This window comes from Pteropus medius, unplaced genomic scaffold, assembly GCF_902729225.1.
Source record: "Pteropus medius unplaced genomic scaffold, Ma_sr-lr_union100, whole genome shotgun sequence".
In the NCBI taxonomy this organism is placed as follows: domain Eukaryota; kingdom Metazoa; phylum Chordata; class Mammalia; order Chiroptera; family Pteropodidae; genus Pteropus; species Pteropus medius.
The window spans coordinates 13,873,411-13,900,574 of record NW_024349797.1 but is presented as its reverse complement, the minus strand read 5'-3'; the positions used below and the strand labels follow the sequence as shown (position 1 = coordinate 13,900,574).

The 27,164-nt window shown below is 39.2% G+C and overlaps 1 protein-coding gene across 2 annotated transcripts in view; it reads left to right on the top strand.

The window, feature by feature from the left end:
• Nucleotides 1-26,825, top strand: part of EFCAB11 (EF-hand calcium binding domain 11) — a 118,342-nt gene extending 91,517 nt beyond the window's left edge. Inside the window, exon 6 of one of the 2 annotated variants that reach the window (XM_039883998.1) lies at nt 26,611-26,825. In XM_039883998.1, the coding sequence (XP_039739932.1) occupies nt 26,611-26,692 (82 nt within the window). In that variant the 3' untranslated portion in view covers nt 26,693-26,825. Of the gene's footprint in view, nt 1-22,052; nt 22,147-26,610 lie in introns of those variants that run through there. The other variant, XM_039884000.1, reaches the window with a different exon arrangement.
• The last annotated feature ends 339 nt before the right edge of the window (nt 26,826-27,164 follow it).

The following is a 27,164-nucleotide window of genomic DNA, read 5'->3' as shown; positions in this document are numbered from 1 at the left end:
GGCCCCTCCTCCGCTTCCAGCCCTCCAGTCGCTTTGTATCTCACCTGCACAAAAGCCCAGGTCCTTAGAGTGGCCTTAAATGATCTGCACCCCACCAGCCTTCCCCCCTACCACCCCCAAATTCGTCCGTAGCTCTCCTGCTCACTTGTGCTGCTCCAGCCACGCTCGCCTTCTCCTGTTCCTCAAACTCCAGGTCGCTCCTGTCTCAGGGCCTTGGCGCGCCCTTTGCCCTTTGCCTTCCGTGGGCTGTGCTTCCCCCCAGATCTGCACGAGGCTCGCTTCCTAACTCTACTGTTCGTTCAATCGTCCCCTTCTCAAAAAAGATTACTTCTTATTTTGTTTATGATCTCTCTCTGCCCCTAGAAGATAACTCCATGAGAGCAGGAAACTTGTCTGTTTTGTTTTCTGCTGAATCCACAGCACCTGGAAGTGCGCCTGCCACACAGGAGGCTCCCAATAGCTACTTGTTTAATGAGCAAATGTTATAAACGTGTCCGCAGTGACCATCCATGTTGATATGTAGTTGCTCACACGTACAGCTATATTTTCAAGGTGAATTATTACAAGTGGAATTGCCGAATCAGGGCGTGCATACTTCAAATTCAATGGATATTGCCAAGTTGCTTTCGGAAAAGGTTGCGCTATTCGGTATATATGACTTTTCTTGTCAAAAAACATTCATCATTAGAAGAGAACTTAACTGGACGTGGGGCGAACGCACAAGTGAAAGGGGCCTCTTAATTCAGGGGTTCTTCCCCTGGAGTCTGCGCCCGTAGACCTCTAATGGGCGTTTAGCATCTGTATAAACTAGAAATGTTGGCAACAAAGCACAGTCCTTTCAGCAATGTCTGTGATTTTATTACCAATAGAAATCACAGGTATTTGTATCATAATACAAATGGAGATGTCCTGAATTCCCGTTCACCCTCCTCACTGCTTTGAAATGACAGGGACCCTTCCTCGCGCAAATCTTCCCTTTCCTTCCCCCTCCACTAGTTCTGCGCCCTGCCACTGGATCTCGTTATTTAATTTATGAATAAAGAAGCACCTATAGTCCATTATTGCTAATTTATTTCTTCAACTACTCTGATACTTATTTCAATACAGTCGGTTTTACTTTATGCATTTAAAATCAGAGTCTTTCTCAAACTGCCACAAGGTCTATGGTGCAAAAACATTTAAGAACTCTATTCACTGAAGGTGCCACTATTCTTTTGGAAGGAGTGAGTTATTCATACAGATAATCATAAGGTATTTTATAAAATTAAAGTGCCACAAAATGTCATTACCAGAGTAACAGGTACAGTAATATTCATAGCTATTATGTCTTTCCTTCATTCATCCAGTTCATATTTATTAAGCACTTCTGTATGCAGCACGCTGCGGAAGGGTTTCTGGGGAATCAAAGGTGAAGAGCTGCTTGCAGTAGCTTAGTGTGGAACGTTCACAATAATCCAAGGCTCGGTATCAGTGATGCCCGCTGAAATCGCCTACCCAAAGCCTTTTCTTCATTTACTTTCTCCTTCCTCTGCCCACCTCTGCAGGTGAGAATGCTCGGGCGTTGCTCTTGGCTTTTTTCTTTACCCACACGTTCTCCCTAGATGACCTCATGCAGAGTTATAACATTTAAGTGCTGGTGATTTCCAAAGTTACACCTTCAGACAAGATCTATCCCTAAGTTCCAGACTCAACCATGCTTATTATCTCCACTTGAGTGACTCACAGCATCCCAAACTTAACATATCCAAACATATTTTTCGCTACTATTTCAGTAAGTGGCATCACCACCCACCCCGTGACTCAAGCTAAAAATTGCCCGCAGGTTTTCCTCGAATCCTGCCTTTCCTTTACTCGGCCCCTCTTATCCCACATCCCTAATGCAATTCATCAGCAGATACCATTGGTTCTATATTCATAATACCTTATGACACCGCTACACAAAGTGTGGTCTCCGTTGACCTGTTTGTTACTGATCCTTGACAAGTTAGGTATAGAAACTGAGAGTGAGCATTAGAAGCTTTGATAGCAGTTTGAAATTGTCCTCATGGCTAAGTTCACAGTGGTAAACTCATCTCACTGAAGAAGGTATAGACGCTTTTGTACCGGCCGGCTCAAATGGTGAGTCATATGTGGTACAAGTTGTGTAATAAATAATCACGTGCAGTAGGACCATACACAATGTGGAATATTTTATGATTGGTTTGTCAACTATACTCAAAGTGTAGAAAAATCTATAAAAATGTAAGCGTTTATTTTTATAACTTATATTTACAAGTTTTCACTTATCATCAAAATATTTCATTTTATTTAACATTATTAGTTCATTAGAGAAGTAAATTTACATTAGTTATTTTCACCCTCATAAAATTACTGAAGGTAAAAGACACCCCACAGGAGTATTTATTGTCATTTTTATTGTTTTGGTGGAAAAATGGTTTTCATTTCTGAATATGGCAAGAACATGAACCAAATGGTGAAGGTAGAAGGGAATCCAAAGAAACAAAGACTCAAGAGTTCATATTGGTTTTCCTCAAGATGATCCCTCACATACTGAGTTCAGTTTACAGTTGTCATTGATGTTGACACCTTAAAAATAGTGTTTAGTTATTTGTAGAGATAACCTGGTTATAAAGCAATGGAACCATCATAAAGTATGGGGCATTCACTTATAAAAATTAAGTGTAAACCCACAAGAATGTTTTGAAAGAAACAATGCTGGATTAAAAAGCTGATTGAAACAGATGTTCAGTATTTCACATAAAGAAACATTAAGGCTTTACAAACTTCTTAATAAGTAGCCTTTCAGCTTGCTGAGCCCGAAATCCACATTCCATTGTCGGGACCTTGGCGAAAGACTATCAGAGGTGTTTGCTTGGAAACGATGGGTGAATCCGCAGCAAAGAAGGTAGCTCAGTACTATTTCCAGGGGCCCCATAGCTCAGCCTGTTGGGGAACCAGCTAACGATATGGGAGACTAACTCACAGAGCAATTAAAGCTTGCACTGTACTTTTTCATTGAAGTGTGATAATATCACTCATATTCCTGTTTATGTGCAATTTGACCGTGGTGGTGATATGGAGGAAGAATTCCTTTTTTCAGCTTTGTTGCTGACAGTCGTAACTAAGTCTGAACTGTATGAAACTATGAAGGGTTCCATTGTCAACAGATGTGGTTTGGGGTTTACATCTGGTGGAGGAGCACGTTCCAATGGTGCAGAAGCACGTTCCAATGGTGCAGAAATCATCCCGGAGTTTAAAACCCTGATTAAACGGCTCGCACCAGGATCTAAATCACTGTACCGATTCTCTCATGAGAAAGTCCTGCTAGGAAGAATGCTGGTGGAACTAAACAGTTTAGTGTCATACTAAAAATCATGAATTAGATAAAAGCCGGTGTTAAAGTCTAGATTATTCTCTTGTGCTACATGATACTGTGGAAGCGGATCATAAACAGCTGTTCCCGCATGCTGAGGTGCGATGATAATCGAGTAGACAAACGTTCGAGAACGTTTTATCTACGAAACAACTCGCCATTTCTGCAAAACCGGAAGGCGATTTGTTTAAGGAGTTGGACGAACAGGATTGCTTGTGTATCTAAGATCTTCAGTACTTTTAATGATCTCAATACTTTCATACAAGGAAGAAATGCAACACAGTTTTTCAATGGCAGATAAGATCAAAGGGCAAAAACGAAAGTTATAAACTCAGAAGGATAGTTTCTACAGATTATTATGACACGTGTTCCATAATTTAACAATTATCAATGATATAGGTGATGATCTCGATACTGCACATCTGTGAAAAGCTATCACAAACACCTTAAAGTTTGATAAAGCATTTAGAATTTTATTTTCCATCAAAAGAAGATCTATGCCTTAAAAATGCATAGATCCAGAATCCATGTCTTTCATCAAAAGATAATTTAAATTTAACTATAACTTATAGGATACATCGCTGGAACTGATTTCTATTAAAGAGTTTAAAGGATTCTGAAAACATAGTAGCACTTTCTCCATTTTAGATAAAATTTAAAAATGAATAAACAGCTTACTGAAATTGCTCTAAAATCTCTTCTCCCATTCCATTCTGTGAGACTAGTTTCTTTCCTATTATCATTATTATTTAAAGAAAACACAGAAACAGTTTAGATACATTATCCTCTACAAGTAGCCTCGTTGACAATCCCACCTAGATTAGATAAATTATCAAGCAAGAATCAAGTCATTTTGTCACATTAAAAACTTTAAATATTTATATACACTGTGTATCCATAGACATTTAATATGTGGATTCATTTTTTCCCTCAAAATGAAAAAAAAGTTACACTTGTAATAATGAGCTTATGTATTAGATGCTTACGTGCATACTTTCAATGAATACATAATATGTACAATTTCATACTTTTTCCCCCATTTTATGTTTACCCTGGTAATATTTATTACAATATGATTTCCTGTTTGTTGAACTAATAATACAAAATTACAGCTTTTATCTTGTGTCTTTTTTTTCATTTTGTTTTTCTAGTAATTCATTTTTTATTAATTTTTACAAGTATCAGTTTGCAACAGACTGGAAAAATTTTTTAAGCATCCTTTGCCACAGAAAATTTAAGCTGCACTGCCTTATGGGACTGAATATAAAATTAGACTTTTCTTCAAAACATACCCTTCCAGAAAGAATCAGTTCTCTTACAGAGCCTCTCAGACTACAGGACATGCTCTCAAATTATTCTGAATAGGAAAATAGTAGTTGAGCCTGAAACAACCTCAGTCAGTGTGAGGTTTTGATGCTTACAGAGGTCACCAGATGAAATTGGCAAATAAATGAGGAAAGAAGGTTAAAACAGATCTAATTTTTATGCCTAATGTTATAAACTCATAATTGCAAATATTGGCTATCATTGTAAATAAGGCTTTAAAAATCATTTAAAAAGCAATACAGTAAGTGACAACGTATTGGAGATCTCAAATATAAATCTCTCAGGGTAAAGGGGAAAAAAAACCCAAAACACACCTTTTATAATGTCATGCAAATAGCTACTGAGTGCCTTAGGTAAAAATTTCTCATGTCAGTACCAGGCATGAAATTACAAAGCCCTCTGCTCCAGACAACTTTTAGTAGATAACAAAGATGGCCTAGAAAACATAGTTAATGTCTCAGAAGTTGCCCTGGTGGTAATGGAAACATCGATATGACATAGGTGCCTGTCAAGAATGAATAAAGTTGTTTCATAAGACGTGGTCGCGGAGAGGCAGCGCATGTTGGTTGGTTAGCTGCTGGACCCGCCCTCTGCCCTGCAGGGCTAGGCCAGGAAGAGGCTCTGACAGCCACGCTGTTGGTTCACCAGCTCCCCGCCTTCAGGTCCTTCCTCCCGGGGTGCAGAGGGCATACCAGAGGCTGGAGGAGGGAGAGGCAATGGCTCCTTCCTGTGTCAGTTCCCATGAGGGCCACCCCAGTGACCTGTAATTGGTGCTAGTTCCCCACTGGTCCCCACCCTGGCCTCTCAGAGATGGTGCAGCCTCCAGCACTGTCCCTAGAGGTCTGGGCTCAGATTCCCAGGTCCCCCGCCAGTCTCCCGGGTCCTAAAAACCTCGGTCTCTTCCCTTTGATTCTTCAGCCCTGACGATGGTAGAGGCTTCGTGTGTCGTAGTCACCACCATCTTTTTCACCACCTTTTTTTAAAGCTGTGGCGTTGCCTTGTCAGCCCTGCAGTGCACGTCCAACTTATTTCTTGTATTAAATTATCTCGTTTAGAGTAACTTATGTTTCTGATTTCCCAACTGGATCCTGACTGATACCAACTTGGTACCGTCACCGGGACTTGTTCCCAGGTGTGGTCCCACGTGGTCCGGGAACCATCACTTGTGCCTCAGGCCCTGAATGCAGCACTGAGCAGCTTGCCAGTGCGAAGTGCAGGGTTAGAATCACGTCATGCCGTGACACCACCATTAACCGGATCGTCGCCTGGGTGGCGGTGCTGAGTGCCGCCTTCTCCAGCAGGTCACCTGAGGCTGCTGCACTTAGCCAACATAGTAGCAACCACAGAGACGGAGAGTGTAGAATGCAATGCCATTTCTGCCTGGACAGTGTCTTCACAGGAAAAAAATGACAAGCTTTAGTCTTTAAACACTCAGCTCGCGTCATGTGGAAAATCTGAAGGGATTCCATATTTCCTTCGCTACTGCTGCCATCCTGCCTTAAGCCACCCTCATCTGCCCCCCGAAGTTTGCACTAACCTCCCAGTTTCCAGGCCTCCCTCCTCACAACCCACTTTTTATACAGTGGCCAAAGTACACAAAAATCAGCTCCTCTGCTTAGAACCTCGAGCGACAGCCTCTTGCTTTTAAAATAAAATCTGACCTCCTCAACCCCATCTCAAACCTCTTCCGTCCTCTAAGTGTTCCAGTCTTTCTAGCTCTTTCTGGCCGTGGAGCCTCCCAGATTTATAGTTCTTTCTTGTTGGAATTCACTTCGCTGCCGTGTATTTTTAAGCTATCTGGCTCTCTGCATGTCTGACTGTTTCTCATCATTCATATCTCACCTTCCCTAGTTTTCCAAGCTTCCTGATATAGAGCAAACCTTCCACCATTTCTCCTAGTAAATTCGTCTTCCTGGATTAATTTCTTTCATGGCACTTACCACAATCTATATGCATCTTGTTTATTTCCTTGTTTGTCTTTCCCACCAAACTGCACACCATTCGAGCAGAGACCTGTCTGTCTGATTGGCTACTGGCTTCCCAGGACCTTGCTCTAATACCTATCACATAATGGATGATCAATAAATTCTTGTTGGTTGAATGAGTTTTGGAAATAATTTTCCCTCAGTTAATTAACATTTTTAGTTTCGAAGCATTTCAAGCATGCAGAAAATACCACAATCAACCCAGAGACCTGCCAACCAAAATTAACAGATTTTGACATTTTTCCATGTTTACTTCAGATTACACTTTCTTCTCACTCTCGTTTTTTCAGGAAATGTTAAACATAAGAAAAACTTGTCCATTTTGTTTGAGTTTAAACTTAGCACAAATTATGCATGGTATTTATTATCATAATATTTTTAGTGACTGTGGGGTCTGCTTCATTGTCAATCCTGATATAGAGAATTTGTGGGGTTTTTCATTCTGATCAGTCTAGCTAGAGATACTGAACTATATTCCTTTTTGTGGACATTTGGATTTCCTACTGGGTTTTTGCTGTTATAAAAGATGATGGCATAAATGATTTTCTACCAAAAGCATTTTTTAATATCTTTATTGCAATATAATTGACATACAGTAAACTGCACATCCTTAAAGTGTACAATTTAATAAGTTTTGACATTTATGCACAGTCAAGCCGCGAAGATAGCCATCACCATCAAGAGTTTCCTGGTAACCCTTTGCCATCACTCCTATCTAGCTGCCCCTTCCCACCTCCCTGCTCCCCCTTTCCAGGCAACCACCAAACTGCTTTCTGTTGCTACAAATTAGTTTGCATATTCTGGAATATTATATAAGTGGAATCACACAAAAGGTATTCATTTTTATCTGGCTTCTCTGACTCAGCATAATTATTTTGAGACTTATGTTATAGTGTGTATCAGTAGTTTGTTCCTTTTTAATTGCTGAGCGGTATTCCACTGTAACGATGTACCACAGTTTATCCATTCACATGCTGATGGACATTTGTGTTGTTTTTTTTGAGGGGGAGGGTGGCTGTTGCAAGCAAAGCTGCCATGAACATTCAGGTACAAGTCTTTAAATAGATGTGTGCTTTTTTTCTCCTTTTGGTAAAGAGGAGTAGAATGGCCAGATTATAGGATAGGTATATGTTTAACTTTTTAAGAAACTGCCAGCAGCAAATGAGAATTTCAGTTGCCGTACATCTTCACCAACACTTGGTCTTTGTAAATTTAGCCATTCTTACAGGTATGCAGTGGTATCTCATTGTGGTTTCCAGCCATGTTTTCCTAGAGACTAATGCTGTTGAAAACCTTCCCATGTGCTTATTTTCTTTCCATATATCTTCTTTAGTGAAGTGGCCGTTCAAGTATTTTGCCTATTTTTATTGTTGTTTGCTTTCTTATTATTGAGTTTTGAGAATTCTTTATGTACTGCTTTATCAGGTATATATGCTTTGCAAAGATTTTCTTCTCTGTAGCTTATCTTTTCATTCTCTTAATAGTGTCTTTTGAAGAGCAAAAGTTTTTAAAATGTATTTTCTTTGGATAGATTTGCAGAAATAGGATTAAAGGGTCAAAAATATCATCTTGTATGTGTGTGGTTCTACTTACCTCCTGTCAGACTGCCTTCTGAAGAGTTTGAAACACTATTATTGAGTAATAGTATATTCCCTGGGGACTTGCCAACTCTGGTGTTTGTCACTTGTCTTTTGAGTGTAAAATGTTACATTACAATTTTATTTCACACCACTCACCTGGCAAGTTGAACATGAACTTAAATTTTCTGTATTTAAAATGTTTTCCTTTTGTAACTTTTGATCATTTATCATTGAAAATTTTGAGTTTTCTTACAGATTTGTAAGAACTTTTTATGTAATTTAAATGTCAAAATTTACATGTCAATATTTACCTTTAATCTTAATTTTATTACACCCCCCCCAACCACCACATAGTTGTAATTTCTCCTGTTTTTAAAATAGTAAATCTAAATGGCTACTTGGGATAAATGTATCATTCTCTTTTCCTCTAAATTTGGGGAATTGTATGTTAAATTTTTCTTTACTATAATTTTATTATGGTTTGTGGTGTAAAGTACGGGTCTAAGTTTATATTTCTTAATATTATTAACTAGTAACCTCAGCAGTTCTGATTTCTGTTGCACTCAGATTGCCATATATTCAGCTCTCGTATAACTTATATCCTGTTTCTAAACTCTTTACTTTGATTCATGGATTTCCAAAGTCTGCAACATGCTTTTAATGTGGTTTGCTTTATGATAAAATCTGATATTTCCTAAAGCAAGTCTCCTTTATTGTCTAAATTAATCTTTGATATAATTTTTATAATTTTTGTCTGTAACGAATTATCCCGTTATGATTTGAAAATGTACTAAATATGTAAATGAACTTGAAATATTGCATGTTTACAATATTTTTGTTTATTTTTTCTTCTATAAAATATTTGTAGTTTTATTTATATCGGGCTGATATATCTCACCTAGTTTTGTGACCAAATAGATACTCAGTAAATGTGTATTAAGTATAGATATTTTGTCATTGTTAAAAATCTATTTTAAAAACAAATTTTAATAGTTAATTATTTAAAATGCTATTATTATGTTGGACTATTAAAACATAAAACCTTATTATGTTTTATATAATAAGTATTCTTGAATTATTTTATTTCTAAAATTCTTAGTAGATTCCTTTCAGTTTCCTGGGTTATATAATCATGACTTCAGCAGTTAGTTAGTGATGTTCTTTTCCTATTATTTTTTCTTACTTTTTTTTTTCCTACCTTATCACCATGGCAAGACCTTCTAATAATTTTTTTAAAAAGCACGTACGATAAAGAGTAGATTTATTTGACTTTGCTTTTAGGAAATGTGCCACTAGTGTCTGTATATCCACTAAAAACAACATTGGCTTTTATTTTAAAGTTTGTTTTGTTCGGTTTTCAGAAATTAAAAATCAAGAATGTATGTTATACTTCATAAAATTTTCTTTTAAGCCTTCTGGATTTTAAGCCTTAAGCATAATTACAAGTGCCTACAAAGTATGCTAAGGGTGAATTAACTATATTACAAAAGGAATGCTTTTTTGTTTTTTGGTTTTTTTGTTTACTTTCCATTTCGAATCACAAATTTTTTGTCTTTTGCTCTGCATTTTCCAAGATTTCCTTTTCGAGGAGACTAGCACTCATTTGTCCTGCCAAGGCCACCGTAGTCTTCATGTTCTCCCCTTATCTCAGCTCTGCTTCTAATCTGCTCATTTGACTTGTCCCCCTGATACTCGTTTTTTATTTTTCCAGTTAGATGCTCTATCAAGTCAGTCAGAATTCTAATCCTCTGGGTGTTCCAGGAACACTTTTCTCCTCTTACAGTTTCTTTCCTCACCGTTGTACAAACTTAAGTTTACAGCTATCTATGTAGTATTAATTAAAAAGGATTTTGTAACGAAATTTCTCTAATGTTAATACCAGTGCTTCCGTTAAACTCAAGTTTTGCTAAGGGCTCTTTTCTTAAAATCACAAACCCAGCCTCTATGGGAGATAAAACATAATTAAGAACTTTAAAGGAAATTTTTCAAATATACACTTACCATATAGTTTTGAAGTACCAATATATTGAAATGTTTTTGTCTTTCTTTTCCTTACCCCAGTTTATTGGAATGTTCTCTGCTATTCCTTGGAGCTCTGGGGGAGAAACTTGATGTGATGTGTTTAGAGCATTTCAGGTCCCGGTCTTATTCAGCCCGTGATTCTTCATGGCTGTGAAAAGCTTTGGACTGACCGACTGCACAAATATGTGATCCTAGTCCCAGAATTTACCCCTTTTCCCACAAAAAGTGGGAACAATGGCGGAGTTGGAAATGAGTCTTGTTCTTCAAAGTGTCTACGTAGCTCTGAGCTAGCCGTGCTCTTTAATTTTGGCTTTTCTTTCCATGTAATATGGGACCAACGTGGATTTTTGACAAAGATCTCCACAATCTCAGAAAGCCCAGGATTATTATTAACTAGGCGTCGGGCTATGAATCAAGAGACCTGGTTTTCTGTTCTGATTTTGTTGCCAACTGTAACTTTAGGAAAGTTATTCTATACTTCTGAGCCTCAGTTTCCTCATCTGTAAAATGAGGAGAGCAGGCTGGGTGATTTCTAAAGTCATTAAAGGAAAAAGTGACGAGTGCTATTATGCTGGGAGAGGGTCAGAATTTGGGAGTTTGGAAGTGGCCTTTCCCCCAGTACACCAGAATGTGTGGGATTGACAGGTGGCAGGTCTGAAGCACAGCAGGTCACTTAACTGTGGAGGGGGTGGTTGTGGGTTGGGATACAGAGAAGCAATGGTGAAGAAAAGACATGGAAAGTTCCCATCTCAGAGTGTTTGTTCTGTACAGTGCTCCAGAGGTTGTAACATCAAGCTCAAAGTTCAGGGTTGTTTTATCCCTGTGGTTTTGATTCAAACGAAGAAAAATGTTTTGTTTTCTTTCCCCCTACCCTACCCCAACTCAGGAGATGTTTTCAACAAAACTTCTATACTTCTTACTAGAGTGGAGATATACTTCTTACTAGAGTGTCGAGTGATCCAAATAAACCATGCAGTCACAAAATGAAGGTGCTGCTAAGGAACGGGCACCCAAACAGAGCACCCACTCCTCTCTACAGATTCAAACACTGTTGTTTCTTGAAAAGTTCTATCCATAACATCTTTACTTTCATTCCTTTCTTATAAACTCATATTATGAAAGTCCTCTAAATGCTAAACATTTTTCCTTTGTTGACCCTCACTGTCAAGAGGATTTTATCAAATGTGAATTTTCCCCCTCAGCTATCGATTGCATGCCAGGAGAAGCTGGCAAAATCGAGAAGAGGTGTTTGTGTGTGCGGAGCACTGGGGCATTTTGCTCTGTGTGCCCACACAGGCATGCAAGTGTACGGGGTGGGGGAAACTGGATTCCAAAAGTGACAAATGCTCCTTATAGAATATTTTGGAAATAGAGATAGGTAAGAGAAAGGAAATTAAAACCGGCCATATTCCTATCAAAGATAATCGTTGTTAATATTTTGGCATTTAATTTTTTCTGTTTCCTCCATATTTTTGTCATTAAAATAAATGAGTTTTACAGCCCATGCTTTTCAATTATTTTGCTATGTTCACTTTAAAAATCACCCTACAATCAACATATTTGTCTGTACTTTGAAATTATTTCCTTAGAAGAGGTTCCTAGATGTGGGAATATCATGTTAGAGAGTATGAATTTATTTTATCATTTTTATGACTCCTGATTCTCCTTGTCAAATCACCTAATTAACAAATTGCACTCCCTCTCGAAATATCTACCCCTTTCACCACATTCTTGCCAGTGATTGTGTGTTAACTTAGTTTTCAAATACTTGCTAGTCTCATAGGTGAAAAGTGTCTCATTTTTTTGTTTTATTTCACTGATTGCTAGTAATATTGAACATTTTCATGTTTATTAGCTCTTTCTATTCTCTCTTCTATAAATTATCTATTTATGTTATTTGCCCATTTTCTCATCTATATGAGAATATGTAACTTTTTATTTTTATTATAACTATTTTACCAGTTTATTGTTTATTTTTATTTTTATGGTTTTTTGATGTGCAGAAATTCTAAGTTTTCATATATTCAAATCTGTGATCTTTTATATCACAATTTCTTCCAGTTTCTATATACTAAGAAAGTTTTGCTCTTCTAGAGACCGAGTTAATGTTCATTTCCATTTTCTTGGTTAGTTTGAATCAGTGGTTTGAATTTTAAGACTATTTAGCCCTTTTAATGTATTTGGGATTTATTTTGGTGTGTAGCATGGGGTGATGATCTAAACATTTTTGTTCCAAAAAGCTAGCTAGTTTTACCATTATCATTTGTTAAATAATCCCTTGAACAGTAATATTTTTTTTTACGTACTGGGGACCTATGCAGGCTGTCCATTAATTCCGTCGGTCTCTTTATTCTTACATCAAGGACACACCTTTTTCCTTCAGTTCTTATAATATATTCTGAAACCTGGTATTTCTTATTTTCAAATTGTTCTCATCTCTTCTTGGCAGTTTCTTTTCCAGATGAATGGTGGAATCATTTTTGTGGAGTTCCAAAAACCTCCCTTTAGGGTTTTGATGAAAATCGCATTCAACCTATAAATTAATTGGGAAGAATTTGGCATCTTTACAATGTTTTAGTCTTCCCATCCAGGAATGCACATGTGGCACGTCCCTCTACATTTTCAAATATCCTTTTGTATGTCTCAGTGGAATTTTGTAGTTTTCTTTCCATAAATTCAATCCATTTCTTGTTAAGGTATTCCCAGATTATTTTATATTTTGGGTGCTTTTTTAAATGGAATCTTTCCCCCTTTTAGTTTAGATCCACTGTTTTTAATTTTTTGTTTATTTTTAAATTTATTTTTGATTCTAGTCAACATACAATATTATGTGAGCTTCCAGTGTACAACATAGTAATTCAACATTTGTATACCTTGTGAAGTGATCACAGTATGTGTAGGAACCATCTGTCACGGTACAGTTATTAAGATATTTTTGACTAGATTCCCTATGCAGTATGTTATATCCTCATGGCTTATTTTATAATGGAAAGTTTGTACTTCTTAATCCTCTTCTTCTTTTCTTCCCCCTACCCTGGGCAACCATTAGTTTGTTCTCCGTACTTATGAGTTTGTTTCTATTTTTAATATCACTTTTTCCCCCAACGATTGCCAAGTACTGACAGGAATTTAAGTAAAAAGTGTATTTGTTTCTTTCCAAGCTTATAAACTCAGAGATTTAGAACTGGAACCAACCTTAAACATATTTTCTTTTTATATATGATAAACTCGAAGTCGTTGAAAGTAAAATAATTTATATAAATATCATTTAACTTGTTAAGAGAGTAGCTAAATAGGTGAGTACTTCCAAATGTCCACTTTCTTTGTCTCAGGGACACGTACAGCTTAAATATCCAAAACCCCGTCACTTTTTGGTTTACAGCCAGAATCCTTCAATGGCTTGCGAGGTCCTGAGCAGTTTCATTCCAGTTCACCCTCTAACCTCACTCTGCTCCGTGCTCCTCCTCACTGGGTACTCAGGCCACATTGCCTTCTTTCGGTTCCTTGACTGTACCTTGCTCTCTCCTGCCACGAGCCTCTTGCACACGATGTTCCCTCCGCCTGGAAAGCTCTTCCCCGACCTCCACCTTCCAATGAACTCCCCGCTCATCCTTCAGTTCTCAGCCCCATCTGCTCCCTCAGGGATGGCTTCTCTGGCCAGGGTAACGGGGATGGCTAGTCATAGCACCTCTTTCCCTCCTTCAGTACACTTAGCACACTGATAATTTTGCTTGGCTTGTAGAATTATGTAATTCTCTCCCTGGCTGGACTAAAAGCTGCAAGGGACTCTGTTCTCTCCTGCTCACCTCTACGTCTTCAGAACCTAGTACACCTGGCCCATCGTGGGCTCATAGTGTGTCTGATGAATGAGTAAATGAACTCAAGAACCTATTTCTAAGAAGAAAAAGCATTATTAATGAATGTGATCTTTGACACATTTGTAAAAGCAAAGAAACTGGGGCATTTTAAAAGTTCAACAAATAAATCAATTTGATAAAATTATATAGTGCCTTTAAAGAATGAAAATGATAAAGACTATAACAGTGGGGAGAAATGTTTATATTATTTTTAAAGTAACAGGACACAAAATGTCCTTATGTAAATCAGAAGGAAAAGTGCCAATATTTTCAGAGTAATTGGTTTAAGGTCCTGGGATGGCGAGTGATATTTCTTTTCTCCCTTCTCCAAACTTTCCTTTTCACATGTGCACATAGTCAGCACATGTTTCTTGAAGGCCAGTGTGTGACGGGCACTGTGTCCAGTGCTAAGTAAAGTACAGTGAACAAGGTGCATTGTGGTCTCTGCCCATGACAAGTTTACAACCAAGTGAGGAGGATAGTAGTCAAAACACAGATGGCCCAATATCCATGGACCGTCGTAACTCAGAAAGTACGGTTCCTTTATTGTAGCGCACACCATAGGCTAAAGGAAATATTCTTTTTGGATCAGTTCCATTATTATTGTTGCATTAAACTTTTAAATCTTGGGGAAAAGTGTAGAAGTAATATGTCCCTTTTTTTTAAAAAAAAAAAAAAAGTTTTTAGACTTTGAAGCAGATTTCCTAAATAGTCTCTTCAATCTTTATCACTGCTTACCAAGACGTACACTCTAGAAGGAGAACGTCTGGGTCAGGATGAACTCTTCCCGGTGACTTTAGTTCAACTGCATTAAAAAGATTTCTGTAGGACGCCTTTGATGCCGGCCCAACTCATGCTCATCCCACACATCTGAGGGTTCTCAGCACCCACGTCTAGAAAACTGAAAAAGCAGAGTTATTCCAGCATTAATTCCCTTGGTTTCCTCTTCTCATACTTAGGTACTTAGTGGCTGTGCCTCTGTGCTTGGGCATAATGTAAATACTTAATTTGTTTAATAAACATCCTGAAATAGCCTCTTTGAGTTGTTACTAGAAGGGCACGAACCTTTTAACTCACTTAGCCGGCACAGATCAACACTCGATGTCTTTAATGATGGTTCCGACCTTTTACCGTGGCTGCTCCGTAATCAATGACGGGCCCTGCCTGCAGGCACCAGAGACTAGATAAATGGCAGAAAGTGTCACACTGCATGGGGCCAGTAATTTGAATTCCTGACATTGGTATTCGGTGTGGCCATTTATGGGAGAGCACAGTTTCTCCCCAAGGCTAGGAAGAGCCCCTTAACACCTCTAATGTCCCTTAGTGATTTACATGTTAATGAAACCCCTAGTGGCCAGGTTCTGTTCTCAGCCTGAAACCTCTGAAGATTCTCCTCCCCACCCCACAGCCCACCCACTAAGGCAGATGCCACGTCAGTGGGCACCCAACTGGAGAATGATTCTCAGTGCTGGGCAGGGGGCGAGAGGCCTGTCAGGGTTAGGGCAGGGGAGTGTCGTATGCAGTTTGTGAAACCTCATTAAGGGGAGTGCGTCCCCTGCTCTTCCCCCATCCCCATGCTAACTTTGAGAATTGTTATTTCAGGGATAGAAAACAAGTTTTGTTTTCTAGCTGTTGAGTGAAGAAGCACTTTCGGGTTTCAGTCCTAATCTCCCCTCTAAACTTGTACTTGGGAGTCCCTAAGACTTGATCACTCTGGCCGTGTTCACTTTCTCTGTGCATTTCATAATATTCTAAACACTTGTCCTGTGCCCTCTGAACCTCCATCTCTTTCCACTGAAATTCTCATATTAAAAGCCCTGGTGGTCATTCCATTTGATGTGACTTTGTGATTATCGGTGGGCTTTTATTAATAGAGGGCTTCTAATAATCCGAGGGAATTGTTTCATTATGAAATATTCATTTTTTTATGTTGATTATCATTGTCCACAGACACAGAGCTTTTAAATGCTGGGACCATGTCGTAAGCAAAAATGTAAATAATTTATTATAATTATGCTGAACTAAAGCCAGATTTTCTATTGGTTCAGCAATGCACATCAGTGAGAAATGGGCTGGGATATAAAAATCTTATGTTTCTAAATGGATTATTTAAAACTATAGGGTAAACAGTAAAAAAAAAAAAACCCTTAATTTTTGTAAATTTCTACATCCTTATTTAATGGAAAAAAGTGTGTGTGTGTGTTGGGGGTGGGGGAGGGGAATGTGACCTGCTAGAATTTTTAAATTATGTTCTTAATATCAAGCTCTATAGAGTAAATCCCTTGGATTACTGGTGAGTCTCTGCTAATACAGTATGAGAGTTTCTTTTAGGATTTGGCCATGGCATAGCCCACAGATGGCTGTCAAGTCCTGTACACTCCTTTGAAATGCGAAAGCTTTTAGTTATGTGGAGCAATGGATAGTCTTTGTTTCTATATTCTTATATTATTATCATTACATTGCCGGAACTCCTAATCATGCCTAACTACAAAGGAGGCTGGAAAACCAGGTTTAGCTATATTCTCAGGAAGGGAGAGAAGTAAGTTTTGTTGAACACATAGCAGGTTCTGCCGTGAAATCAAACTCCACTCATTCTAAAGTAGATAGCCAATTATCCCAGCTTCTTTTCATACCAACCTGTTTCATCCCCACCAATTTAAAATGCCTCTTTTGACCTTTGCTGAATTCCTATCCAATATATATAGAGAGATATACATATATGTGTAGATATGTTCTGGATGCTATTCTCATTCATTGATTCTTGGGTCATAATCACACTGTTTTAATTAGTGAGGCATTATGTTTTGTTTTTGTTTTGATATTACTATTTTTCGAAAAATATTCTGAATCTTCTGATGTATTTTTTCAGATAAACGTTAGATTCAATTTATCAAAATACCTTTAAAAAGAAAATAAAAATCTCTACAATCCTCATCATATATTATTAAAAATATATTCCACTTGAAAATATTATACTATTAGAGAAAATAAGCATTATTTGACAATTAGTGTTTTCTGACTCCAAGGAAAGATGCTTTTAAAATAGCAAGCTTCCTATCAAACAATGGCTAACAATGTTATTAGCAGGGCATTTATAAATGACTTGATGTTTGTAGTTCATATTTCAACTTCATCTCTATTTGTTGCATTAGCAAAATGAAGCTCATTAAGCCTTATTCTTTCAGTCCATCTCTGCAAGCCTCTGAACCCGCTAATACTCAGCTTTCTTGTCTAGAAGTATGTAATCTTTCCTACATTACACTTGAAAGTTCAGCTCATTCCTAAACCTCCAGTCAAGGATATGAACTTGTTGCTTTCAGAGAGGCCGCATCTGTGCACTGAGCCATTACACCATCTGTTAAAGTGGTCAGAGTTCATTTTATTGCCTCCTTTGTGGAAGGACTTGTACTGTAAAAGTGTATGTTATTGAAAACATAATTTTCCTCATCATTATACTTTCTTTCTAGCCAGATCATAACCTGCCAGGAATCTATTTAGCATACAGTGAAAAGCTCTTCAGAATAGTTGTTCTTAAGAGATTAAATGATTGCCATCTCTGTCCCATTTCTTTTATCTCATAATCAAGTTCAAGATGATACTAGATATCTCAGCTGAAGTGATTATATATTTGAAATAGAAATGGCTTTATCTCCATTTGTGTTTCACACTGTTGAAGGTGGGATCATTCCCCGCCCCCCCATTTATATATGTTTATGGTTCTTTATAGCTGTCCACAGGATTAAAGACTCAAGCTACTTTTTAAAGGCTAAAAATGGCTAATGGGAATTGGGTTGCTTTTCAACTTTTTCCTGTGTACAAAGACACTAGTTGTATATTAAGATCCAGCGTAGATTCATCAAAATGCAGAGCTGTATTGAATCATAGCCCAATCATTCAACTTGACCAGTGAGGAGCTTGAGAGTCTTAGCAGCTAAGAGATTTGCCCAGGGTCACCCCGCTCAACAACAGCCTTGCTGAGAGGAGGGCTCACGAGTGAGTGTTCCTGGTGGACCATACTGCCACATTCCCAGTAGGCCCATTCCACAGATTATGGCATGGGGGAAAACCAGAAGATCTAGTCACCTAAAAGGACAAGAACTAGACTTTTATGACGAGTTCAAAGATGTTCCCTTGGGCTTTTGTTCTTCATCCTTCAAGCTTTCTGATCTGTGCCGTTTTCTTACATCACAATTTCTCTTCCAGAGATTCAAACTGTGAAAAAAGATCATGTCACTATTAGAGAAGGAATATGATGAAACTATATGCCGGAAACGAGACTGTAGGCTACGTGGTGATTGCATTCATCCACGTGCCCACAAGTAGTCAATAGTCAATGTCAACGAAATAACGTTCTTTCCTCCTTTTAAAATATTTCTAGCTTTAAGTAAGACTCCTCATTTTTAAAACCTAGTAAATAGGAAAAAGTGAGTCATTATTTATGGTCAATCACTTTTGCCAGCTGTGACTGCATTTCACATCCATTTTTTTCCTTTTTTTCTTGAAATAGAGAATCTATCCTATCAATCTTTAGAAAAAAAAAACATACTAGTTCCATCAATAGGCTCTTTTAGGACATAATCACAGTTAAGACACTGTGAACAGAAATATTTTTAGATACAGCAAGGAAGTTACTTCTTTAGAATGCAGAACTATGGAGAATAGTCCAGAATCTTGGGATAGCACCTCTTAAAGAGAAACTTGACTTCTTTTAGAGTTCCTTTCAAAATGGAATAATTATTTCAAAAACATTATATTTATTGAGTGTCTATCCCATGTCTACCAAGTGCCAGATATTGCAAGATTTAGAAGAGATTTCTGACAAGAAACCTGGTATATATCAGGATGCAAGTATCAGGAAATCCATTTAAGACTTCCATAAACAACCCAGGGAATTTATTGGGTCAGGTGACTAAGAGTTTCGATATAGAGCATACTCCAGGCGTGGTCTGATCAGGCTCTACTCACTCTGCTATTCCTCTGGCTCTTCTCAGTCTGTGTAGCTCCATTCTCAGGCTGATAATTGACATTTAAAAGCATGTGGATAAATTTTTGGATCAGAGCACCATTGGATCATAGAACTGTTGTGGAGATTGCATCTTTACGGTAAGAAAAGGATTGTTGTATTACCAACCTCACCTCTGCATCCAGCTGTCCAGTGAAAGAGCTTCTCCTTTCTCAGCTCTCAAACAAAATTCCTAGGCTTCATATGGTTGGACCAACTCTTTACCAATCAGCCACGCCAAGGGACGAAGGCCATGTATTAAATTGGCTTAAGGCAACCAATCCTTGAACCATCGCTGTGATAAGGAGGGTGGGATTATAGGGATTGGCTGAATGCCAGTCAGATCCCACTTCTGGAACTTGGGGTGGAGATCTGTCCATCCAAACCACACAGCTCCTGCATAGCACAGATGAGGTGAGATGGACGCCCGGGGAGTAACCGACAATGTCCACTGCATCTTTCATCTCATAGGCTGAGCCTGGTCTGAACGAGGTGAAAGTTTTGTCTGGCTTGTATAATTCTCTGTTCCTGGCCTGACCTGGCCATCCTTTTATCCCTCACGGTTCATCCTAAACAGCCAAGTCCACCACCTGCTCATGGCCAGTCCATAGCTATACCTCTATATCCAAAAGGCAGAGAACTCTCTTATATTCAGAAATACAATGTTCTCATGCTGAAGGAATACTTAAAGTTTAATAATGCTATTTATTGTTGACAGACTAACTTATGAAACAAGACAGGCATATTAGAGAAGACTGCTGTATCTTTTTCCGTTAACTCTGATATTTCAGTTGCCTGGAACATCAAACATCAGAGCTCTTCTTAAAGGCAATACTTAATCTGCTCTTAAAATCTACTCTTCAAATAGAAGAACATTCTAGATCAGAGAATAGATCACTTCAAGTAGTGAGATCCCTGTCACCTGAATGAGACTCCGATGTGACATACTATTGCTGAGGGCAATTTACAATGCCCTGTGAGAACTTCATCCCTCAAAATAAACTTTCCACTGTGTTAGCCCGGGTCCTTCCTTGAAAGCAGAGTTTTAGATGAGGCTTGCGTGCAGGTTGTTTGTTTGGAAAATAATCTCAGTGAGCCAAGAGTGCAGCAGAATGAGCGAAAGCCAACGCAGGCGTCTCTTACCCAGTTTGGTTGTTCTGTGAGCGACTGGAGCGCGGTCTCACCAGAACCACGAGCCAAGAGATGACCTCTGAGTTGTGTGCCTGAGGGACAGAAGGAGAAAGCAGTTATCCACTGACTACCATTCCCTCATTGGCCCAGTTGCCTATGGGGCGTTACTTCTTTCTTCGCGCTTCCAGGTTGCATCTGTGTGAGGGCCCCATCTAGGTGTCAGAATAGTTCCAGGCAAATAACCGGAGGTACTTGGTGCAGAGTGCAGCTGAGGGGAGGCATTCCCAGCAATGGCTGCAGTAGAAGATGGCGAGAGTGTGAGAGGTGAGGCACCAAGGGCGTCCAACACGTGCCGAATTGCCAACGTCACATAGGAAAGACCAGGAATTATCTATCTTATCTTTCCCGCGTGTCTGAATGGCTTTTCTTAACATGTATCTTTAAAAAGGTAAAATTAATAAACACATTACTGGCTGAATTGGGTAGAGCCCTGCGGTCTCTCATCAACAAAGAGGCAAGTGTGCCAGTGGGAAGAACCAGCGGGTGCCTCAGAAAAGGAGGCTGCTTGCGGGAGAAGCTGTCATCATCACATCTTCAACTGGCGGGTCTTCTCATCCCCAGCAGGGGCTCCTTGCTTGGAGGGTAATTTTTACTCTCACTGTTCAGTCAGTATGACAGCTTTGTCCCTAATGTCTCTAATGGCAGTTTTGACTTTAGTTTAAATTATTCCATAAAGAATCAAAGAGAAAGAGATTCTCTCTCTTTTTCCCCATCCCCAAAATTCCACTAAGAAAACTTTTCTCATTTAAATCTTTGCCTCCACATTAAATTTCTCATTCATGTTTCCGGTGAATCAATACAGCATCAACTTTCCAAACTCTATGTGACTATCGTGGTGGCTCAGAATAACTGCTCTCTGTCAGTGTGTTTGCTGGGAACACAGATACATACGCCTGTCACTAGCTCTGTTATCTCCACCAGGAGCTGGATCTTGTGTGGGGTTTTCTCTGGGCTCAATTCAAAACCTTGGTGATGGCAAGGCTGAGTGCTGAGGCAATTATCTGCATAATCCATCCAAGATACATATATGCCTCAGCTGCCCCTGAAATCACATTAAAGAAAAAGTCTTTAAGGCAATTATTTTAGTAAGTGCAGATGCAGCTGGAATGTTCCAAAAAACTGCCTCCAACTTTGTTTCCTCTAGCTCAGTGGTTTTCAAACAGGGATGATTTCGACCCCCAGGGAACACTTTGGCAACATCTGGCTGTCACAACTGGGGCAGGGGGAGGGTACTACCGACATCTGGTGGGTGGAAAGCAGGGGTGCTGCTAAACATCCTACAGCGCACAGGACGGGCCCCCAACACAGAGCGACCCATCCCCCTACGCCAACAGTGCTGAGGTTGGAAAACCCTGCTCTAGCTGTTGAAGATTTATACATTGAGAAGTAAGGTCACTTGTTTAGAAAATTCAGACTGAAAAGGAAGGAAATATTCCATCAGTTGAAAAAGGTATCAAGAATGTAAAGAATATTTTAAGACAAAATTACTCATAAGACAAAGTGTCTGTTTAGCATGTAACCTTCAACTTCTGCCCAAATGAATATAGATGTGTATAAGATTGCAATTAGAATATATGTGCTAGTTTGTAGTCTTGTTTCTACTTAAAAATGTCACTTTTATAGTCTTTATATCATTTTAATAGAGAATATTTCATTGTTTCAGTGTAATGAAATTAAAGCATTGCCTCTTTGTTTCTCTTCTTCTCCTTCTCCTAGGGGCAAAAGCAAAGTCTGAAACCCGGCTTTGGAGAGCTGGCCATGGTGTACTCACACATTATTTTACAATAAAAAACTGTTTTCTGAGAAATAACTACTTTCAAAACATTACAAGAAATCGTGATGATGTAAATATTTTTGTACGAAAAAAACACATTTACTACTTGTGAGAAACATTCACTATTTACATCTTTTTTAAATTAAAAAACAACTTGTGTTTCTCTTCAGACCGTATTAGAGCAACACTATGGCCTAGCTTAACAAAGGTTCACGGTGTGAAACTCTGGTTCTTTCAGAGTGGGGACCACATAGCTTCTGGGTCACGGGAGCACATCTAGTCTGGGCTGTCGAAGTCTGCACAGCATCACAAAGAGGGAGAACAAAATCTTTCCTGACAAATCAGGATGTGAAAGATGCAAATGCTGAAGCTTGTGCTGATGAAAGCAATTATAACTACTTATATGACGAGTTGGAAAATGTATTTTAACAGATATGAAAATGGTCAGAACTCAACTGAATGGACCAAGTCAAGTCCTGCCTGAAATTCTCAATGAACCCCAGTGTCAGCTGGGCTCTTCGTACACTGCACGGTCCACATAGCATTGCCTGGAACCCCCATTCCGCACCCTGTAGAATTTTAAAACATTTCCCAAGATTTTTTTGCAAATTTCTGAAAGGCTTTGTCTCTGAGTTCTCATTTCCCTGAATTTGTTCAGCCGTTGGGCTGGCTTACAATCCCCATTGCTCTTCTTTGCTCTCTCTGGCACCCACTCAGAGTGAACGCATCGCCTAACTCAATTTTCAGCCCCTAACTCAACAGGACACCCCACAACACACTATCCCTCTTAAGTGTCTTTTGCATCCTTGATGAAGATAGGGAAGAGTTTATGCCAAGTAATACAACTTCGAAGCACATAGTAAACATACCAGTCAACCAAAGGACTTCTGATCAGGGTACCCCTGGGGACGTTTTCTTGGGCCGGTTCCCCTCGTGTAGGGTCCCAGCTTCCACCCCTCAGTAGCTCCCTCTTTCTACCCGCTCTCTGATCTTGTCATTCCCTTCATCCCAGATGACCTTAAATTGTTCACACTGAGTCGTACAGAGCAGTTCAGCTCTCTTGAGTCTCTATTCCCAAAATCAGTTCTGGGTCTTTCTTTTGCATCTCAAAAGCAAGCAAACCAAAGTCCTTACCTGGACCTACATTTCTAAATGCAGCTATTATTAATAACAATTTCTATTTCTCGTACATCTGCAGAAGTTTATTAATGCCTTTGACAAGCCAGTTCTGACGTATAAGCCTGTATGTATGTCTACAGTTGACCCTTGAACAACATGGGTTTGAACTGCACAGGTCCACTTACATGTGGATTTTTTTCAATAAATACTATAAATGTACTTTCTCTTCCTTACGATTGTCTTAATAACATTTTCTTTCCTCTGGCTTACTTTATCGTAAGAATACCATATATAATACATATAACAAAAAATATGTGTTAATCGACTGTTTATGTTGTCTATAGGGCTTAGTAGTTAAGTTTTGGGGGAGTCAAGTTACATGTGGATTTTTGACTGGAGGGTTGGCACCCCAAACTCCCACGTTGTTCAAGGGTCAACTGTATATCTGCATCCACGTGTCTGTTAAAAGACCAGCTACTTAATTAACTGGGTTGGTGTGCTCAGGCCTCAGCTGTAGGACAGGTTAGTCCAGTGTTCTGCCCGCATGTCCAGTTTTCTGCTCTTTATCTCTAAATTACTCAGCCTGACACTCCAGGGGTTTCTTCCATCCATTGTTCTACGCCACAGCCTCATTTTCCAGAGTTCATCTCTCACTTGGTCTCTCTCATACCAGGTCTCTGTTTACAAAATGCAGTTGGGCCTGGAAACCATAACTGGCCATTACTAATAGTCCCTGAGCGATGGTTCCTAGGTGCCTTCTCCAGTGTGTATTATTTCTCCGGCTAGTAGACAGACTCCATGAAGACAGTGGTGATAGACTCTCTCCTTCTGTGATCCCCCAGTGCCTCCTGGATATTCCATACCGTTGTCAACTGTTTCCCCAGATTCACTTACTTCACAAATTCACTCACTCTGCACACATGCCTTGCCTGCTCTGGGCTAAGAAGTGGGGACACAACAGGGAACAGGAGAAAGCTCTCGCCTTCCTAGAGTTTATTTTTAGTCAGGGTGAGGGGTAGCGGATTATTTTAGTTCTGAATGTATGTTGGTGACACAAAAACAGCACACTCGAGTTTCATAACTAGAGTAAACTCCTTTCAGGGTTAAGTGCTAAAAGCAGAAACAATGAAACTTTACCTAGTGACGTTTTCTTCCTCTCCTCTACCCACCAGCCACATGTGCTCTCTGATCACACAATGATTTGAGTGTGGGTGCTGTGAAACCTTCCTTCTTCAGAATAATTCCGTCTGCAATGGAATACAGTATATTTTAGCTTTTAAAATTATAGCTCTGAAATGTGAATTTTCCTCTTCACGCCCCTCGAGGCGACCAGATCTGCTCATATATATGTGTGATGAGGAAGAAAAATCGGAAGACAGAAAGCGTTTTACCATGTCTCATTCTAAATATAAACATGACGTTCCTCTACTCGTTACGTGAATAAAATGCCACTCCACACCTTATGAATAAACCTTTCCATTTTTAACACCTCTCAGTTAGACCGTGCCCATTTTGTGATGGGAAGCTTTGGCAAAGACAGCAAGAAAAATAGGAAGTTAGTGCAATTTCAGTGGTGGTTATTTACTGAGAAAATGGGGCAAAGGGATTCCCTTTTCTCCAAGCTCACAGCGTCTCAATAAGTGAATGAAAACACTAAAAAAATATATTATCAGAAGCAGGTTATTCTAAACATCACTCTTCTAGGTTATCCATTTAACTCACCCTATGAGATGTAGAGTTGAACCATACCAGTTCAGAGCGGAAAGAAAAAAGGCCATTTATCTAATCCAGTTCCTTGGGGAAAAAAATACTTAGGCGATATTAAGAATCTTCAATTATCTAATTTAATAAAAGGGGTGATTTCTATTCTGTAGTCAGTAACATATGATACTGATTATTTCTAATCCCTTAGCAGAGATCTGACATTCTGCTTTTGGTCCTATATAGCATGAAATTGTCGTGTATACTTTACCAAAAGAAGTAACGAGAGTAATGGCCTCCACAGTCTGCAATCATTTTATGCGAATACACTGCAACATGGTTTTGCCCTGGGGCAGAGAAGTGGGGATTTTCTCAACTTCAAAAGAATGAAAAATTATCATTGCTCTATCCAGAACCATTATAGACTTCAGAGACTTTAGCATGAAATATTCAGAAAGTTTATTTTAGAATTCGATATTTTAAAAGCCTGCTTTAAAACTATTACAGTGATTAGTGGCCCCGTTACTGGGGCTGGTCTGTGCTTTAAAAAGCCCTGTGTCATGGTTGATACCATTGGTTGTTTCAACAAGGTATAATTTGCATAAGGCATGTAATGTGTTGTTTTAGAACGCCCCGCAAGGAGGAATTGTGACCGCTACTCATCAGTTATCCCTTCAAACACACCTTTTAAATAAACGTTGCTTTTACTGGGAATGATTGAATGTGTTGCTTATGCCGTGATTTTATCCCTCTGTTGTTCCTACCCATGTGGACTGGGTCCCGTTTCTCTGCTCCCTGTTTGGGAAGGGGAGGCGGGCAGTGCTCCTGTCTGAGCCAGGGCACAGGGCCAACCTAGCCAAGGCCACCCACGCCCTCAGCCACCAGCCAGAGGCTCACATCTTCGCCACTCTTGATAGGAGTCAGAAAAGTTGATTGGGTGCTTTGTGAGGATTTAACAGAGCTTATGAGGCCATGAATGAAGCCAGTGAGCACTTCTGGAGCTAGAGTTAGTCACCTGAGAATCACAATTCAACAACTTCTCTCTGGAATATCCTATTTATAGAGCGGGCAACATGCAGTAGAGTATAGAGCCCTGGTCTCGGAATTTAATGATCTGATTTGAGTTCCAGGTCTGTTACTTACCAGCAGTTTGATCTTGTGAAACTGCTGAACCTCTTTAAGCTCCATGTCTCTATCTGTAAAATGGACCCATCCCAGCATCACTGCAGAAATTCAATGAGACAAGGAATGTAAGGCATGCGATGCAGGATGTCAATCATTATTTCCATTGTTATTATTTCCAAGATGTTCTGATCTCTTGTTGGTTTATTCCTCATTTTTTGTTAAGTAATGCGTATATGTTTATTGATATATCACAGAGAGAATTTACAGGATGACTAGAAAAACTGTCATTCCTGCTTTTCTCATGTAACCTGTGCATTTGACTTCATTCCTTTAAATGTATTGAATATAATATTCCTGTAGGTTTTAACAAATACCTTTTCCTTTCCTTCCCACTCATCGATGTAAGGAAAAGAAATAGGCATCAACCTTAGCCTTCAAGTAGATGAAATAGGTGTCTCTCACATAGACATACAAAGAAATGAAGCTTCTGATGTGCTCTTGATGTGTAAGTGTGATGGAAATAACCTCTAAATAACTTCTTGTTTCATTTTCCAGGGAAGTAGATCAAGACTCGGATGGTCACGTAAGCTTTAAAGACTTCGAATACGCCATGAAGTGTGGACAAAATGAAGCCTGACCATGTGAGCTGCTTTCCGTAACTTCTGGGGAGACCAGTAGATTGTAATGTATTTAAATGTCAAACTTCACTCTACATATGATGTAATACTACATACTTGCGATTAAACTCTTCATCATGGTTTTTAAATGTTGATAATCGCTAGCATCTCAGAATCCTAGAGGTGGACGTTACAGGTACTTTCCTTTCATGTGGCTAGGAGCCCTGCTGTGGCACTGCCACCGGGGCGATCCCCAACCCCTCTCCTTCACTCTCAACCCCTCACTCCCACCCCACACTGCAGGCCGGGGTGCTCCATTCATTTACTAGTCCTCACCACACCCCCCAGGCTCCCTGATTCTCATCACCTAATTTCAGGAGAGGAGTCACTTTTTCCGGCCAATGGGGCCAGTTTCCTTCATGCATTTGACTTTGGTTGAGCAAGTAATAGCACCTACCTGTACCAAATGCTTACTGTGTTCTAAGCAATGAG